The sequence below is a fragment of the Numida meleagris genome, chromosome Z (assembly GCF_002078875.1).
Source record: "Numida meleagris isolate 19003 breed g44 Domestic line chromosome Z, NumMel1.0, whole genome shotgun sequence".
In the NCBI taxonomy this organism is placed as follows: Eukaryota; Metazoa; Chordata; class Aves; order Galliformes; family Numididae; genus Numida; species Numida meleagris.
Window position 1 is genome coordinate 18,676,856 of NC_034438.1, and position 14,464 is coordinate 18,691,319.

The window sequence follows — 14,464 nt, forward strand, 5'->3', positions numbered from 1 at the left end:
GGTACTAGATCAGGTTGCCCAGGGCCCCATCCAACCTGATCTTGAACACCTCCAGGGACAGAGCATCCATAACCTCTCTGGGCAGCCTGTTCCAGCACCTCACCTCACTATCTGTAAAGAACTTCCCGCAGGTACACCCACCCTCACTGGTGGATGTACCCATAGGTAGGTGGAAGTACATCCACCAGTACCCTCACATCTTTTTCAGGAGGGCTGCACTCAATCCTTTCATCCCCCAGGTTGTATTGGTAATGGGGGTTGCCTTGACCCAGGTGCAAGATCTTGCATTTGAATTTCTTGAATATTTGCTGTTAAAGCATGATTGAAAATCTGTGTTTCTGACCAGTGGCTTATCTGTCCCATTGCAGATATAATTTATACCTAGCAGGAGGGCAGTCCAAAGCCCATGGGCAGAGAATTGTTTGCAGCCAGGCAATGGGAACGTGACTTCTGTACCTGCTGGGGGTAGTGGTGCCTGGGATTAAACAGAATGGTCCATCCGGAGGATGTTATTATCCCTTGCTTGGTCAGGGCTATAGATGGTTCCTGCCTGCAGGGAGGTTTTGGTATGCAGCCTATGTATCTGAATATAAGAAGACATGATTGTTTCTTTACTTATCTTTTGTGTATTCAACAAAAAAGTAACTATTCAAGAATGACAGGATTGTCTTTCAAATCGTGAGACTGTAAAAACAAATAACCTATCTCTTCCTCACCTTTTAATTTTTGAACCTTTGGATTCAAATTTACAACATTTTTTATCATCATTGAACCTTGCATTTTAAAATGAGAGGTCTGAGAATGTCACTGTATAACTGTACGACAAGTTTGTACAAGAATGCCTGGAACTATGCCAAGTAGTACAGAATAGAAGTAGAAAGATTTTTGTGAATGAAAAAGCCTTAAAAAACCCACAAAATTTATGATGAGAAGAAGAAAATAGCATTTACACGTGCAATTTAATTCAGGTACAACTTAAATAATTTGAGATGATAGTGATAAGATTATGAACTACGAAAACAAAGGGTATAAATTATGGAAGTGTGATGTACTTCATTTGGTCATACACACTATGCACAGTACAGACTTTATAACACTTTGACTTTTTATATTAAATTGCCCATATATAATTTAGATTCCATATATATGTATTATTTATATTCTGAGGAGTTTTCATTGACAAAATTTGTGGCATCAAGAGCACATCTTCTGAAACGGACGTCTAAAATAGATTATATGAGCCATACCCTGAGAGCAAGTATTTCTGTCCACTGTGTGTGAGGCTGCAACTTCAGGTAAACTAATGTCTGTCATGGTAAACATAGTAGCCATCTACCTTTTGATGTGCTGAATCTGATATGTTTATGTCTTACACTGAAAATGTGCTTCTCATGAAAGTGTGTTGGAAGAAACGTGTCCCACATCTTAGAAAAAGCTGCAGCCAACAAGTTCAGCCATGGTGTAATGAAAGGGAATAAATGGAAGAGTACTTCTGTCGAAGTACCTCAATACTGATCCAGATTTGAACACTTGGGCTACCTCTTGGTCATCCAGGGTGAGCCACCCATGAGGCTTGCAACCTTCTTTTTGTAATGCCAGAGATAGAAAATGAAGTGCCTCATCCCTGCTGGTCTCATGGTCTGGCTAAATTTGAATGGAGCTTTGTCCATGACCTGATAATTTGCAGATGTGCAGAAGGATGTGAGGACAAACTATGCTGTAAAGGCAGGATCATCTCTCCAGGAAAACTGAGCACGGATGGTTGGACACTAAACTGAATGGCAGGGAACTGCATCACGTGCTTGCATGCAGTAAGGAAAGAATAGTATGTATGTTTTACTGGATTGATTGATGTAGCTTGAAATAGTGCATCTGTGAGTATGTGCCCTTTCTTTGCTGGAGTCAAACTGCCATTTGTTCTGTCTGGCATAGATTACAATACTTTTGTTTGTTTAAAAAGCATTTATTATTTCAAGACAGCAGTTCTTATTACATTCATGTTAAAGTAATTTGATGTCATGTTGGCAAGGCTAATATTTCGGCTGTACAAAAATGCAGGGATGAGATCATGCCAAGAGATTGTCTTGAAAAGAAAAATAGATACAATTCTCTAAAATCACTGACTCAGTTTGCAGTGACAGACACAAAGGCTAATAGTTTAATGGACACCACAAACAAGGGCAAAAAAAAAGCAGTCTTAATTTTGTCACTATATAAAAACCTTGGTGTGCACAAGCCTTGAGTAATGTGTGCAGTCTGGTCTCCATATTTCAAGAACATAGTTGTGTTTGAAGAAATATAAAGACTGGACTTGGATTGAGCAGCAGTCTTATTAGGAAACTCTAAGAAAGCTACAACTCTTCAGTTTTTACAGGAAAATGCTGAGGAGATTATGACTGGGCTTTACAAATCATGAAGTTGGTGTATAAAATGAATGCAGTATCTTTCACCAAATGCCATAATGACAGAACTAAGGGACACCTGTTGAAACAAATAGGATGCCAGTTAGAAGCACAATTAAAAAGCACTTTCTTACTCAGCTTGCAGTGTAGTTAGAAGGCTGTGGAGGAAAAATGTACTAGCAATCTCATAAAAGAGATTAGCCAAGTCTTTGGGCAACAGATCTGTGGATGGGCTCCCATGGAAATAGCCAAGGATGAGCCCTATAATGCCCCTAATGCAACAGCAGAAATTGAACAGGCTTTCATGTTCCTCTGTTGACACTGATGAAGACAGAATATTAGGCTAGAAAGAACACCGATCAGTCCCAGTGACACCTGATCACCATGAACATCATCCTCAACTGACCGTAGAAAATAGTTCCCATTTCATTTCACAAAAATTTGATTTTAACATACCACGAACTAGAAAATAGTGTGATGCTGACAAACAGTGTGAAGCCTGACTATGTCAGGCTTCCTCATTAGGACAGACAATGGGAGCATATAAAATAAAACAAAATAAAACAACATAAAACAAAATAAAACAAAATAAAACAAAACAACATAAAACAAAATAAAACAAAATAAAACAAAAGCACGTACACCACTACTGACTTCATGATTTGGGGCCCATACTGCTTATGAAGATCTATTTTAATAAATGAAGTCAGCTATGAATTCCATCAAAGTCAAAATTCTTGAAGGAAAGGTCACCTTTAGCTCACAGGCTTTGTTCCACATTTACCAATCCTCCAGTTGCGCATACATACTACAGCATCCCCATGAGTGGCTTGCATTTAGCTTTCCAAATTGACCATATTTAACCTCCTTAGATACTAAAAGTGTAATTGAAAATTAAGCAAGATCGCAATGCTCTTTTCTTCCAGAGTGGTTTCATAAGCTGTGGCGACAAGGAACAGGCAATATCACCAGTTACAACAGACACTCACCTCCTGCAAACAAACATATTACTGGAGAGGAAAAAAACATTAATCTGGTGCAGGAATACAAAAGCCTGATCTCTTCAACATCCTAGTGGTGCACATACTGCTAATATAATTCACTATTATATTTATGTTCTGTTCTCTGCCCTGTAGACAAATAGTCCTTCAGGAATATCCTGCTTTTGCTGTTGATATTCACAAAACTGGGATTGCCAGTCTTAAAGTCAGCAATCACAGAAGCCCAATGCCAACAATTCATTCAATATCATTAGTTATAAACCTTTATCAACTGTATACTAGCAATAACCAGCTAGCACGAAGCAATGACCATGGATTTGTACTATTTGACAGCATGATAGAACCACCCCTTCCTCATGTCAAGGCTTGGATATCAAAAGACAGGGATATGCCCATGGAAAGGTCTGATTTTGTGCTATGTTTAGGCTGGGAAGCCACTGTGGCTACCTCAGGTCAGCACTGCTGGATCTCATCCCATCCTTCTGTGTTAGTTCCTCCGCCCCAGAAACAACACTGTCCACTGATGCCAGAAACAACTATTTTCTTGTCTCAATTTGATAGAACCTTTATTGGAATCTCCAATGTGATCTACACATTAAAGGTACAAGCAGGAAAAGTTCATTCAAAATGTTTTATTCCACTTATCTATAAACACGTTATAGCCTGAGAAACTTCCCTCAGCTTCCTCCAACAACCTTCAGCAATTCCCAGTCTTCCAAACTTCCTGATATCACAGACAAACAGTACTACCCACCTAAGGGGTTAAATAAGAACAGATAAAATGTTCTGTAGATTACCATAAACTGAATCACCACAGGCCTCTGCTCTGAGGGCAGCAGGGAGGTTGGTATGTGCCCTTTGCAGATCAGCCAACCGTAAGACCCGAAAACCAGGAAAGTGTGAATTGGCATATGTTATAAAAAATAAGGACAGAGAAAGGCCAGCCCAGAAAGTAAACAGATAACTACCAATCCAGAAGCAACAGGTATGTTGCAGAAAGAACTGTGGTAAAAGCTGACAATATTACTGTGACTTATTAGATCTTGTGACTAATTATCTACATAATGAAAAAGTAGAGAAGTTCTAATATCTGGTCAACCTGTTGCCCAGGTCCCCTGGCTACTTGTTTGACTTGCTTGATTTTCTTAGGTTTTAAAAATCGTATTTCAGTTCCTCCAAAAGAATATTTACGCATTAAAAAACAAAATAACTCCAAAGAAGTCTCACAAACAAAAAATAAAAAAACCCAAAGCTTAGAAATATGTGTTTTGGTGGAACACATGCTCATTCCACTGCTCCTATGCTCTGCAGTGTTAAATACTCAAGAAAACACAGTTAAATTCTTATTTAAATACTCTCTCCTAAAGTTTTATGTTAAAATGGATTTCCATACTACGTTGCTATTTCTTCTCAGGATCAGCAAGACAAATCAACCTTCTGCCACTGAGAAGTCTGTACCACTATTTACTGATTCTAGATTGTTACTCAGAAATGTTCTGATTCACAACCACACTTCACAATTGCATCTTGAAGTCAGGAATGAGTGGTATTAAAGCAGTATTAAATTATCAAATAATCATTCTTAAATAAATCGCTTCCATCATTATTTTGCATAAAAGCAACCATCTACACTTATTCTGTCGTTACAATGTTAGGTGAGGTTTCCCCAGGTGTCTCAGAAGCAGGTTTGCCTGCAGACCCTGCAGTGGAACATCAGCACAGCCTCCTTGGAGCGGGCTGGTGCACCCACCAACAGCGGGTAAAACCCTTTGGATGCCTTTTAATATTGATACTGAAAAGTATATGTTTTTACCATCTAAGGTAATGATCTTCTCTTGTTCTGGATGGAGGGTCAGTATGATTTCAGGGAATTGAGGACAGAGAATTCTCTGCTTGGTCTCTCTAAGCCTCTTTCATCCATCCTCTCCCCAGTCCACAGGAATGTTGGGAGCCTGGATTCTGTTCTTCAGGGGAACATTATTCAAATGGGAAACTGCCACGTACAAATATCCCAGGATCATTTCTCTCAAACCATTCCAAGACAGATATTCATAGTACAACACTGCGACTCATTCCTGTGCTCCTGGGAACCAAAAAAACCACTGTGATTTTTATTCCTTTTTGCGGTCTCCCATTTCTCCTTATCCCAGCTCCTCCTGCTGTGTTAATAGATAAGGAGAATTATGTGCTGCAGCCCTCCCTGCCTCCCAGCCTGAATATCCACCAGTGCTGCTGCCTTTATCGCATTATCTGCACCTAAGCATTTTGTTTTAATATTATGGCGAGACTGTTGCATTGGTATTCTGCCCCATCACACACTGGGAATGGCGCCATGGAACCAAACCCACAGACTCTCCGGTCTGGTGATCAGAAACCCCAGGCTGACTCCAGCAGGTGGCTGGAGACCGGTCCTGCTCAGCCCACCAGCCAGTTCCTCATGAGGAAGCCCTGGAGGGGCTGTGGGCTCACTCCCTCCCTCCCTCCCTCCCCGCCTGCTCCTCCTCCAGTCCTCCACTCTGGCAGGGCCTGCCTGGCTCAGCTGCAGGCCGCAGAGAACAATGTGTACCTCATCCAGACAGATTCAAGGATCTCCCTGTCAGACACGTCCTGACCTCAGGTAATGTTTCCAAATGGCAGGGTAGGAAATGACACTCAATTCACAGTTAGTAGAAAATGGATTCTCACCCACCAGATCAATGCGCTAGCTAAAGACGTCGGCAAAAAGGGCATGGGCAGCTATTTTAGACAGTACCTGGTGGTTATACCAGCCTGCACATACAGCACAAGTGACTTTTCCTTTTGATTTTTTTTTCATTCCCTGCATAACTCAGTAGAAGCAGTCAGCAGTCAAAGAAGATATAATTGAAAGGAAGATAAATTAATCAGGAAGATAATGATTGCATTATCTTTACGTAATAATTATGGTACGTACATTTTAGCTTACTACCTTGGATACACACAGTTTATTGCGACACTTCCAGACATTATTGTTTTATATGGTGGCACAGTATAACACTTTAGCCATATCCAGTTCACTGACATTTTATTATTACTTTACTACATTTTAATAAAGATAAGGAGATACTTTTTATTGCAGTTGCTTTAGCAAAACTCTTCCTTAGCAGCTTCTGAGAACAACTAGGAGCACTTTTTAGTTGGAGTACTGCAGTTATTTCATTTTGTTTTGCTGAAAGGTGTTCTCAGTTAAATAACAACTTGGAAAAAATTACCAGCTTTAACGACAATACTGACATGACTTGGAATGATTTAATTCCAGGACTGTTTGAAACATAATGCTTTAAGAGCTAATTTTAAAATATGTTAACTTAATATATATGCTCAGAAAGGAATGTAGTTACTATTCTATCCCACAGTAACACATGAGACATTTCTAAACAAAGGCTGTATTTTAAAATACATGGCTTTGTAGCAGTTATGAAGTAATGAACAATTAATGTTATTTGTTTACAAAAATTTTATTAAAAAACATCAAGAAAAAAAAATGTGGTAGATACTGAAAGAGAAGATTGAATTTATTTTATATACCTCATAGAAAATTGTCCTGTCTGCCCTTATTAAGTTATACAAAGCATAAAGTTCCCCATGAAAATCTAATTAAAGACAATTGCTAACTGAAACAAATAGCAAGAAAATCATACACACAGATCACTATTACAATCTGCTTCTACTCCTCCAAGCCTCTGAGTGCAGGGAAATGCGTGAGCCATAACACAGCACAGTCTCTCACTCATGCCACTGTCTCCTCCCAGGACACTTATCTCTCTACCAGTCGGTCTATTTATGCAGCAAAATGACATGTAAGGTTCTCAAAATAGCTCAAACAAACTATAGCTTGGTTCTGCTTTCCAGCCTCCAGAACTGCAATCTGACTGTAATAACTTTGTTGCTGAACATTGCTGAAGATTTTTAGAAAGTATCTGTAAGTGCAAGGTCTGAACCTGGTTACTAAATGGGAAAAACCCAGGTTACGCCTCTCATTAAAAGTACTACACACGCAGTATTGTACAAAGAAACTACATATTTTTGTTCTTACTATTAACTGTGAAATAGCTGAACAACTTCACAGTAACCACAGTAATAACATGCAAAATCTATCAGATCGAAATTAAACCCTGTGACTTTCCTGGGATAAGTCTGTGTCCCCATATTAGGAAAGGAAACTTGAAAGAAAAAAAGCCAAACACATTACCACATTGCCTCGACAGTCCTTAAGGAGCTGGTAGACCGGGATCGTGGCTTCATAACAATGCTCATTTCGGAAAAATTCTTCCAGTCTTTCTAGCATTCAAACATCAGTTGTCCTTATAAAGCTCCAAGTACTCCATTTCAAAGTGCTTTTTAAAATCCTCTCCTTAAAAATCCTTCACATGCTTTTCCTGTAATAATCCAGGCTCCAGAGGAAGAATTCTAACATGCTGCAACTCCTTCCTTTTTCACACTGAATTTACTCTAGCACTGTGCTGTTCGGAAATGACAGTGCTTTTCTCTTCTGCCTTGTATTGCCCTGGGAGGAACTAGTCTATTTTGAATCTATTCTCCCTGTAGGTCACATGGGAAACAAGGCAGCTGAAAAGAGTCTCTATCTCTTTCTTGCAGGCTGATAACAACAGGTTTAAAGGTCAATCACATTTAAAAAAAAAAAAAAAAAAAAAAGAACAATGCTGATGGACAAAGAACGAAAGGAAAAGATGAATGTAAGGTACAGTAATGCTTGTGAGCATGTGAGCTTGCAGGGAATTTCCATTTAGAGACTTGCTAGATAAATTAATCTCTGTGGAGTAAAGAAGGAACAAAGATCTTTCGTTCCAAGTTAACTAAAAGTCTAACCTAAAAGTGTAATTCTTCCTTTTCCTCCTAACCCTTGCCTCTACTATATACTGTGTGTAAGTACTGTTGTTTAACTTCACAAACCAAAGAGCATACTCTCTCTGAAAGAAATTCAAAACACTGTGGGAAAGTTCAGTAAAAATAAAATTCCTTCTTGACTGTTAAAGTCAAACACACGTACAGACAGCTACTGTTAATAACCGGTGAAGGACAAAATAGCCTGGTTGAAGAACTCTCTCCTGTACTGCAGAAAGAGATATTTTCCTGTTACAGTGAGTACATTAATAGTTATGCATTACAAACAGCTAAGCTTGCATTTTTAATATCTAGCCAAAAAACTTACCAAAGAGATTTGAGAGTGACTTCCTTTGAGGAAATATTAGTGTAATTTGACAATTTCAGTTTTAAAAGAGAAAAAATGAAAATGCAGAGAACTGAGCAGTGAGCAGACAAATCACAAATTTTGAATTTCCTTTATCCCATGTTATATATATATATTTTAAACTGAAAGAGTGGAGTTATTGCTCAACAAGTGGTTACATGCATAATAGCCATTTCTTTGTAAGTGTTTAGAAGTTCTGCAGCATATTACTTTTTACAGTAGTGTAGCTTGATTAATAATGAAAGAAAGCAGTAAAAATTTTATTCTTAAATTGCACATAGACTTGACAAATAGAGGGAAAACATGACGAACAGGTCCTGCATTAAAATATCAAACCATTTGTCGAACAAAAATGTGGGTAAAGTGTGTAAGGCTCTACGGAACCTTTGCACTTTCTAGCAGTACAATAAAACGCATTTACAAACTACACTGTATATCAACAAGAAAGATCCTAACTGCCCTGGAGGCTTGTGCTAGTCATCTGCACATAAAGTGCTCCATAGCAGCAGAAGGAATGTTAATAAGGTTTCATGCTAAGTGCTCTGTTCTTCATGTTTTTTTGGCATCCATCTTTCAAATATCATCTACTGGTTAACACAGGAGCTTTTGTGAGAGTTCAGCAGAATCATAAAAGTTAACCTCAAAGAGTGGAAAAAGTATCTGTGATAAATTTAGCTCAAAGGGTCATACAGTCACGGGACCTTTAATAACAGTTGGGTCTGTCACTGCGTGCAAGTCACACGTCTGTGGTAGTGGACTCAAATCTGGCACTGTGTTGTGAAACTTTTTTATTCTTTAGACAGATGGAATAGGTCACAAAGAAAAACAAAACTGGTATGAAATTGAGGTGTCAGGCTATTACAGAATAGATGTCATTTTAGAGCTTTTTTTTTTTTTTTAAAGTTTGCCAGATTATTTATTGTTGAAAAATAATAACATGATTCCCATATCCACAAAAGAACACAAAATAAATAGATCTGTGGACTAAATGGTTTCACAGTACTATAGAGGAATGGAATATTCATGGATAAGTTCTGCTGCACCATGCAACAGGTATCACAGGATCTTTTCTTCTGTCAGAAGCATCTCACTGCTGCCTCCTACTTACAATTAATACAAATATAACCACTAATATACTGCAGCATATTTATATACTAATTATTACTATACAGTAGAAACTAACTGTAGCTGTATGTAAGTATATCTAAGCTCATGCTTTTCAATGCAGATTCCAAAAAATATTTGATCATCAGTGGAGATAAAACACAAACAATAAATATGCTTTCTTTTTTGGCCCCTATCATTAGTTCTGTAGAAATAAACCTTAGTCCTCCAAGTGCTTGCCAACTTCAGACCAGAAGCCATTAGGAAGTATTTACTAAAAAGAAGACTACCATACTGCAACTGTATTCCAAGCAGTCAAATCAGAGCCTGTTCTCAGCACAGATTTCCTGAAAACAAAAAAGCACTGATAGAAGGGAGAACCCATGGTCCTTGAGTGTCTGTGATTTTTGCAAGGAACTCAACATTTCATAGAGTGAGAAAGAGAAATTTTTCTAGAGAGGTTTCCAGGGCAACTTTTAGAACAGATTCAGCAAAATAATAGCAAAAGCTTATAATTCATATAAAAAGCCTGTGTTACTATAAGTGGTGGTTATAGAAATGATTTGAATAGAGGAGCACAGCAGTCTGCTGTGCTCATGAAAGATAATGAATCATTTATTTTAGGTCCAAGGTCTTGCTATGGGGTCAAATAACATAATTTCTCAAATTGTGAGAAATTGAAATAAAAATAGTAAAGAGATATATAGGCATTCCAATCTGATAGCAATGGAGAATTATGGCATAATGAATTTGTTAAAATAGCAAGTAAGAAGATATCAGCAGAAGAATTAAATGAAACTTCTCAGAGACACAAGAAATCACAGTGTCAGATCCACCTCATTGTAAAGGCTGTGCTACTTGTCAGCAGATGGAAAATCTGTGTTCACTGCAGGCATTCTTTTTTCCCCACACAATATTTTTTAAGTAAGAATTACTGCATTTTATGATATTAAATCCAAAAAGCCAAGATGAAAACTGTTTTAAAGAAGAGAAATGCAAGTGTATTCACTATTGTACACTGCTTATTTATTAGCAGGTGTGCACAGTTTTAGAGATGTACATATAGTATATATATTGTATGCTACACAAGCATATACTTAAGGCAAATAGCCATTTGTACCATCAGATTTGCACATAAAATTCTGTAACATAAAAAAAAAATTGTATTTGTTTTCCCATTTGGAATCCTCTTTTAGGGAGGCAGAGATAAAAAAAAGAAAAAAAAAACCTGCTTTTGAACTGAGCTCTTGTTAGTATGCCATCACAATTAATGCAAGTGTTCACTGCCTAATGAAAACAAGGATTAAGTATTGTCAGATAAAGAGAATACCAAAAGTTGGAGCCATTCATTCCTGCTACATACATGAACAGTAAAAACAACAGTCTTTATTATCTGTGTTTATCAGTTGACTGATATTTTGACTGTATATTCAGGCTCTCTAAGGAAGAAAAGATAGAGAAATAATTAAGACATCAGTAATATAATGTGTGCAGGTTTCAACTCACTTTGAGAATCCTTGCTTCTTAGTTCTCATATTGAAATTAGTAATTGAAAACCAGTGTTAAATTACACAAAACTGAAAATTAACATCAGTTGGAAAAAACATGGCTTAGGGAAGGAGGCACAGGCTGAATTGTTTTGTTCTGTGTTTGGGAACATTTTTGTCTTCAGAATCTTGAAAATTTTCTTAACCACTCTCAGTTTAGGCTTCCTTCTTTGCAAATTAGTATCAAGCTGCTTAAAAAGCATTCGGACATTAAACAACTGAAAGAATTCTACAGGTGCCAGGTTATTATTATTGTCATTTTTGTATACAACTTGAAGAAACAGATTCACAGTTCTTCATATGAAGACAAAGTGAATACCCCCTGTAGTTTGGTAAGACTTGAGTTTAGCACTGTAAGTTAAACTTGCAACAACTGGTAACATTTTCTTTGTGAAAAATTCCAGCTTATCTAATATATATGCATTGCTTTAGGAGACCTAGGGATACTGTCAATGTATGGGGAAAAACAGAATCCTGGAAGACTAAAATCAAGTCTTAACATGTAAACAATGACTGGGCTTGTAAATATGTTGTTTGGAATGCACATCAGCCAATTAAAGGTGGCTAATGACACACTTTTGCTTCTTGATGTGCAGCCTTGATTTCCTCACAATACTACTTCAGATAGGATTCTTGTACCTCTAAAACCTGAAACTGAGCTCTTTCACTCAGTACCGTACTGAGTTTTGTTTAGCTGCTCTTGCAGCTAGTCTTGGGGATACCTTCTATCCTTCCTTTCTTTTCCTCCTATCTACAGGAAATAGCTTTCAATATGCAAAGAGGCATTGACACCTGAAAGTAACCTTTCTAGTTTCTAAGAGCACTTAGTTTACAACAGCAAAACAATTCTTCACAAGGTAAGACCATAGCAGTTAGTTTTGCTAAACTATGAGTTCTGCAGTTCATCCTGGTTCATTCAACAGCACTAGTTTATCCTTTTAAATTCTAAATGGCAGTACAAGATTGAAGGACAGAAAAGATGAGCAAGATGTTCTTATATTACCTGCGCATGGGTGGGCTTGAGAATGAGTAATGCAAGTGTTGGTTCAGAAGAGACATCTTTCATTTATAACAATTAGCCAGAGAATTAGAAAAGGAAACTTTTGACACTTCAGAAGTGTTACTGCTCAATGTAACAAATGATTTTGTTGAACCCTCTTTTGTAGGATGTTGACAGAATGCCAGAAAATTAAACTCTGCTGTTCATTTCTAGGGAACAGTATATTCCTTCCAGACTGGAGCTAATACATCGAAGAGGAAAGAGCTATATATCACTGTCTAAGTAAAATAACTGAAATATGATAATATTTACAACTTGGTACCCTTAAGAATGAAAAAAAAAAACAAAAAAAACATCTGGATGTACTCTAGGTGTCCCTGCTCTTGGTGTCCCTGCTTGAGCAGGGGGTTGGACCAGATGACTTCCAATCTTAACCATTCTGTGACAAACCCAAGGGCACCAAAAAAATACCGAGTCAGTAACATTTCCCTCCTATATTCTCTTACACTTAGCTGCCTAGATCAAACTACCTGATTTATGAATAAATACAGCTTATTTGCTCAGTGATTACAGAGTAAATACTACATGTTCTAACAGGGCTTTACCCAGACTCAAGCAGTTAAAACTCCACACACTGCAAAGACGACCATATATGAGGCTCATGGCACTCTGCCATGATACCTTTTCATAGACTCATAGAATCATTAAGGCTGGAAAAGGCCACTAAGATCATCGAGCCCAACTGTCAACCCATCACCACCATACCCACTAATCATGTCCCTCAGCGTCACATCTATATGTTTTTTAAACACCTGCAGGAACAGTGTCTCCACCACTTCTCTGGGCACCCTATTCCAATGCTTGGCCACTCTTTCAGAGAAGTGATGTTTCTCCCAATATCCAACCTGAAGCTCCCCTGGTGCAACTCGAGGCCATTCGCTCTAGTCCTATTGTGAGTTACATGAAACAAGAGGCTGACTTCCACCTTACCACAACCTCCTTTCAGTTAGCCGTAGAAAGCAATAAGATCTACCCTGAGCCTTCTCTTCTATAGATTAAACAATCTCAGTTCTCTCAGCCACTCCCCATAAGACTTGTGCTCCAGACCACTCCCCAGTTTAGCTGTCCTTCTCTGGACACGCTCCAGGGCCTCCATGTTTTTCTTGTAGTGAACAGCCCCAAACTGAACACAGTACTCGAGGTGCAGCCTCACCAGAGCTGAGTACAGGGGGATGATCACTGCCCCAGTCCTGCTGACTACGCTATTTCTGATACAAGCCAGGACGCCATTGGCCTTCTTGGCCACCTAGGCACACTGCTGGCTCATATTCAGCTAAGCATTGACTAACACCCCCAGATCCTTTTCCTCCAGGAAGCTTACCAGCCACTTTGCCCCAAGCACTTGGTACCTGGCACTTGGTCTTGTTAAATCAAAGATTTGGTTCAACAACACTTGGTTTTCTAAGGATACTCAGATGCAGTACCCACCAGAAACTGTGTGGTGTTGCTGCCCATGCTGTGTCATGTGCCGCAGTTGAGGCACGCACTGTGGAGGGGGCTTATAGTCCCTCACTGCCCAACACAGCAGAAGGCAGGTTCCTGATATCAGCTGGGGTGAAAATGCATCCCTCCCCCTTTCTGCCTTTATTTTAGCTAAATTCTCATTTAATTCATTCGGTGATGGATTTGGAGATTAATAAATTCATTACTAACTGATCGTAATGGATCGGTTAGGTTCAGTTGCAGAAAAAAGAATCTTAACACTGTTAATCTAAATACCTGTGTAAAGCTTCATTCACTAGAGATTCAAAAAAAAAAAAAAATTGGTATCATTGTTAGGAATAGAAAATTTTTTTTTCTGACTTTGCTTTCTAGGAAAATATTGTGAGTTCATGAACCAATGCTATCAGCTACGGCTGTGGGCTATGGTTAGGTCAAATTTTAAGGCTGGAATAAAAGCTAACTACAAACATTGGACTAATACTGGAAAACAGTGAGTAGACTAAAATTAAATACTGAACCACAGGAAGACTTTGGACTTGAGCTGAACTAAGGCTCCCTAACGTATTAGCCCCTTTTTTCCCCCTTCTATTTAAATAAGACATACACACATGAACAGATATTCAAACTCTATATAACTATAAAAATGTAGTTTGCATTATAAAAATACAGTCATGTCA

The 14,464-nt window shown here is 38.3% G+C and overlaps 1 protein-coding gene across 4 annotated transcripts in view; it reads right to left on the reverse strand.

The window, feature by feature from the left end:
• Window positions 1-14,464, reverse strand: part of PDE4D (phosphodiesterase 4D) — a 606,949-nt gene that overhangs the window by 135,718 nt on the left and 456,767 nt on the right. Inside the window, exon 1 of one of the 4 annotated variants that reach the window (XM_021379889.1) lies at window positions 7,614-7,923. The exons of the other annotated variants lie outside the window; for them this stretch is intronic. Within the exon in view, the coding sequence (XP_021235564.1) occupies window positions 7,614-7,678 (65 nt within the window). The 5' untranslated portion in view covers window positions 7,679-7,923. Of the gene's footprint in view, window positions 1-7,613; window positions 7,924-14,464 lie in introns of those variants that run through there. 4 annotated transcript variants of the gene reach the window in all.